The sequence below is a fragment of the Galeopterus variegatus genome, unplaced genomic scaffold (genome assembly GCF_000696425.1).
Source record: "Galeopterus variegatus unplaced genomic scaffold, G_variegatus-3.0.2 Scaffold4948, whole genome shotgun sequence".
NCBI lineage: Eukaryota > Metazoa > Chordata > Mammalia > Dermoptera > Cynocephalidae > Galeopterus > Galeopterus variegatus.
Window position 1 is genome coordinate 104,550 of NW_007731059.1, and position 4,285 is coordinate 108,834.

General features: G+C 33.0%; 1 protein-coding gene across 1 annotated transcript in view; it reads right to left on the minus strand.

The window, feature by feature from the left end:
* The window catches only part of LOC103604074 (low-density lipoprotein receptor-related protein 1B-like), a gene marked incomplete at its 3' end in the record, with an annotated part of 152,863 nt that overhangs the window by 89,464 nt on the left and 59,114 nt on the right, over positions 1 to 4,285 (minus strand). The window contains exon 9 of the mRNA XM_008588666.1: positions 2,799 to 2,939. Coding sequence (XP_008586888.1) covers positions 2,799 to 2,939 — 141 coding nt within the window. The remainder of the gene's footprint in view (positions 1 to 2,798; positions 2,940 to 4,285) is intronic.

Genomic DNA, 4,285 nt, shown 5'->3' on the forward strand with positions numbered 1-4,285 from the left:
AATAAGCATATCATTGCAGTATGGTTTGACAACTACAATAAAGGAATATACAGGAGATGAACGTTTAGCTCTACCATGGTTCTATTGAGAAGGAGGTTTGTTGGTGTTCAAAATAGACTTCCCTAAGAAGGAAATGGTAAACTATGTTAAATTCCATAGAAATGGAACAGTCAGTGCAGTGACACAGGAGAAAATGGAGGGACCGTTTTTGTACATCTACCTGTAGTTCAACTTGATAAGGACGAAAAGGTTAAGTGGATACATGATAGACTGAAGGCTAAAAATGCCAATACAAGTCATAACAGGAAGTACCTTATATGTGAGTCAACAGATTTTAAAATTTATTGGTTGGTTTGCAGTTGGTTATGCAGTTATTGAAATAACAGGAACATATTTCATTCTAGAAATATTATTCTAGAAGCAGTGAGGAAAGTGGGCTATAGTTAAGAGAGGAATAGTGGTAGGAATAATAAAAGGGTCCTTGTTGAGTTAATCTAAGAGGGGGGCCTAATTTAGCCAATGAAAATTGAGAGGAGGTACAGACAAAAAATTAATTATTTAGGAGGTAGAAGAGATAAAATTAATTGATAGAATTGAATATAGACTATAAGTGAAATAGAGGACTCCAGGAAAAACCCATGGCTTGGGTGATGGGATGAAAACTGATGACAATAATCAAGGGAAAAAATAGTGACTAGAAGTGTTGACACTGCATCAACAGTGCAAATGCAATGCCCCCTACGTTCATAGAGGAGAAAATGTTCCTTGTTAAGTTGATAGAAAAGAATAGTCATACAGATAGAAGCATGGACCTAAAGATATAATACAAAAAACTGTGATAAAATATTTGTGCTCTGCTTGTGACTATGGAGGAGGCCGATATGTAGGAAGCATTCATTAAACTATGCATAAACATCGTGAGTCAGGAGTAAGGCATTTAAATTAATGAGTAAATAATACATCATTTGTGTAAAAATATAGGGGAAAAAACACCCTTTATTCTCAGATGAAATGCTCCTCTCACTTTAAAACTGTTATCTAATTGTGTCAACTTAGTATTTAATGTTTTATTTGTGGGTTCACACTTTNAGACAAAAAATTAATTATTTAGGAGGTAGAAGAGATAAAATTAATTGATAGAATTGAATATGGACTATAAGTGAAATAGAGGACTCCAGGAAAAACCCATGGCTTGGGTGATGGGATGAAAACTGATGACAATAATCAAGGGAAAAAATACTGAATAGAAATGTTGACACTGCATCAACAGTGCAAATGCAATGCCCCCTACGTTCATAGAGGAGAAAACGTTCCTTGTTAAGTTGATAGAAAAGAATAGTCATACAGATAGAAGCATGGACCTAAAGATATAATACAAAAAACTGTGATAAAATATTTGTGCTCTGCTTGTGACTATGGAGGAGGCCGATATGTAGGAAGCATTCATTAAACTATGCATAAACATCGTGAGTCAGGAGTAAGGCATTTAAATTAATGAGTAAATAATACATCATTTGTATAAAAATATAGGGGAAAAAACACCCTTTACTCTCAGATGAAATGCTCCTCTCACTTCAAAACTGTTATCTAATTGTGTCAACTTAGTATTTAATGTTTTATTTGTGGGTTCACACTTTACAGGACAGATATAAATGGGGTTGAAAATAAGGACATCATGTTAAAATCAGGGCCCATGTTTGGAAATCAAGAGAAAGTAGTGCTGTATTTATGCATTAATTACAATTTATGTATTATATATTAATATACAATTTGAAGTTATTTTTAAAAGTTTGTAGTCTTGGGATTCTGTCCCAAAGCATGAATGGTTGCATGATATGAATGCCCAGATGAATTTTTTTTCTTTCTTAATGAAGGGCCATTACAACTTTATTTTTATATTCTTGATTAAAAAAAAAAGAAGAAAAAATGGAGGATTGTCAGCACTCAATTAGCTCAGTCACTTTAACCTGGAAAATATATTAACTGAAAGAAAAAAATTATTTTTAAAACAAGTACCTAGGTCAAATCAAAAAACTAAAGACATATTTGTCCAGCACATGCCTCTCTCCATATAAAGATATTTTATATTTTGAAAACCATTCGGCTAGTGACTCTAATCAAATATATTCTTAAAACATAATTTAATGTACTTCCCAAAGTGTTTTCCTAACATGTATGTAAGTAATATTCTTATCCCTAATGGAAACATGAAACTACACATATCCCAGCAAATGATAAATAACTAAACAGAAGCCAAAGTGGGGGGAGGGGGAAATCAAGCCTTTTATCTCTATCTCAGTGTCCCGTGTGTTTCCTATTATATACTGAGCCAATGAAGCTAGGTAATAACATGTTCCAAATTCATGTTTGTTTCCTTGGTTTTTCTTCAAGGCTGTGCTGCCAATGAGCAATGGAGTGGATCGTGACCTTCTGTACTAATAATTTTGTCTTCAAGATGTTTAAATTGATTTTCCACATCTTTAAATTCAAAGATCCAAAGGGGTCCCCTATAGCAACCTCTGACAGTGGTATGATGATGCCGGCACCAAAGAATAGGACAGAAGAGGAGTTTTAGAGCAACTAAAGTGATAATATGAAGAATGGGGAAGAATGAGAAAAATAGTCCTTTAAAAGTATGCAAAGAAGACAATCTATGGTCTAATCTTTATGAAAAAGGATGATGAAGAAATAAATCTGCATTTGATCTGCATCCAAGATATTTTCAGATTTTCACATACTGCTTTGAAAATTCTCACACTGAAAGACTCAGTTTTAAGATTAGTTGAAAGAGAACATACAGCAATTTACTGAATCTTCATCACTTCCGTCAAGGCAGTCATCATCACCATCACATTTCCACCGAGCTTGGATACAGTGTCTGTTTTTGCAGCGAAATTCTCCAGCTTTACATATGTGAGATAATACTTCTCCAGGAATAACTAGTGTTAAAAAAAAAAAAAAATCCAAGGTATATGAACAATGCTAGCTGTATTTGATTCATTAAAATGTAAATTTTGTGGTTTTTCTTAGATTCTACATATAAGTGAGATCATACAATATTTGTCTTCTCCATCTGGCTTATTTCACTTAGCATTAAAGTCCTCTAGGTTCATCCAAGTTGTCATAAATAACAGGATCTCTTTCTTTTTTAAGGCTGGATAATATTCCATACACACACACACACACACACACACACACACACACACACACACACCATGATTTCTAAGTCAAATACATAGAGATTAAAGTAGTAGTTCCTAGGAGTTGGGGGTGGAGAGGAAATGGGGAGATGGAGGTCAAAGGGCACAACCTTACAGATATGTAGGATGAATAATTCTACAAATCTAAGGTGCAACATGATGACTGTAGTTATAATATCACATTGTATACTGGAAATGTGCTGAGAGTAGATTTTAGGTGCTCTTACCACACACACAAAAACAGTAACTATGAGAGATGATGTTTATATTAATTTGCTTGACTGTAGTTACCATTTCAGTATGTGTAAGTATCCCAAAACATCATGTTGTACACCTTAAATATATACAAAAAAAACCCTCAAGGTTTAACATAATTTACTATCCAAAAATATATATCACATGAAACATAAAGTGGTTTTTATAACATTAAATAAAGCTTACTGTTATCTAGTAACAAGAAAAGATAAAAAGGTAAATTTTTTATAATAACAAAATATTGTCTCATTTCACTTTACAGAAGATATAAAAATAACATTGTAGTGACATCCATCATTGGGAATGAGAAAATTCTAAGTGTTTCTGACAATAATTATTCTACTAAGAATTTTTAAGGTTTAAAATAAACAATTGTCACCAAAACAACAACAACAATACAATACCACTTTATGCTAGGTTTGCAGTATTGCTTTTTAAAGGGCTTTCATTCAGAATCTCAACTGACCATTTCAATAACCTATGAAGAAGGCATGGCAAAGAATTTCACTACCTACATCTTATAGATAAGTACACAGAGAATTAATCAACGTGAAACAGCAATGTAATAGCACACAGCTTTGATGGCTATATTTACTCTGCTGGTCTGCAAGTATAAGAAAAACTCAGGACTAGTTAAGGGTTTAAGAGAGTATTCCGTTAATCAAAAACACCTACTCATCCGAATTCTATAAAGTGTTTTTTCTCCATATATTCCATGTTCTCTAATCAAATGTTAGAACTTTGGTGAATTAGATTTATATTCAAATTGAAAGTGTTACTATTCTTCTGTTCCCTTTGAGTGGATTAGACAGAGTCTGGAAAAAAAAAAA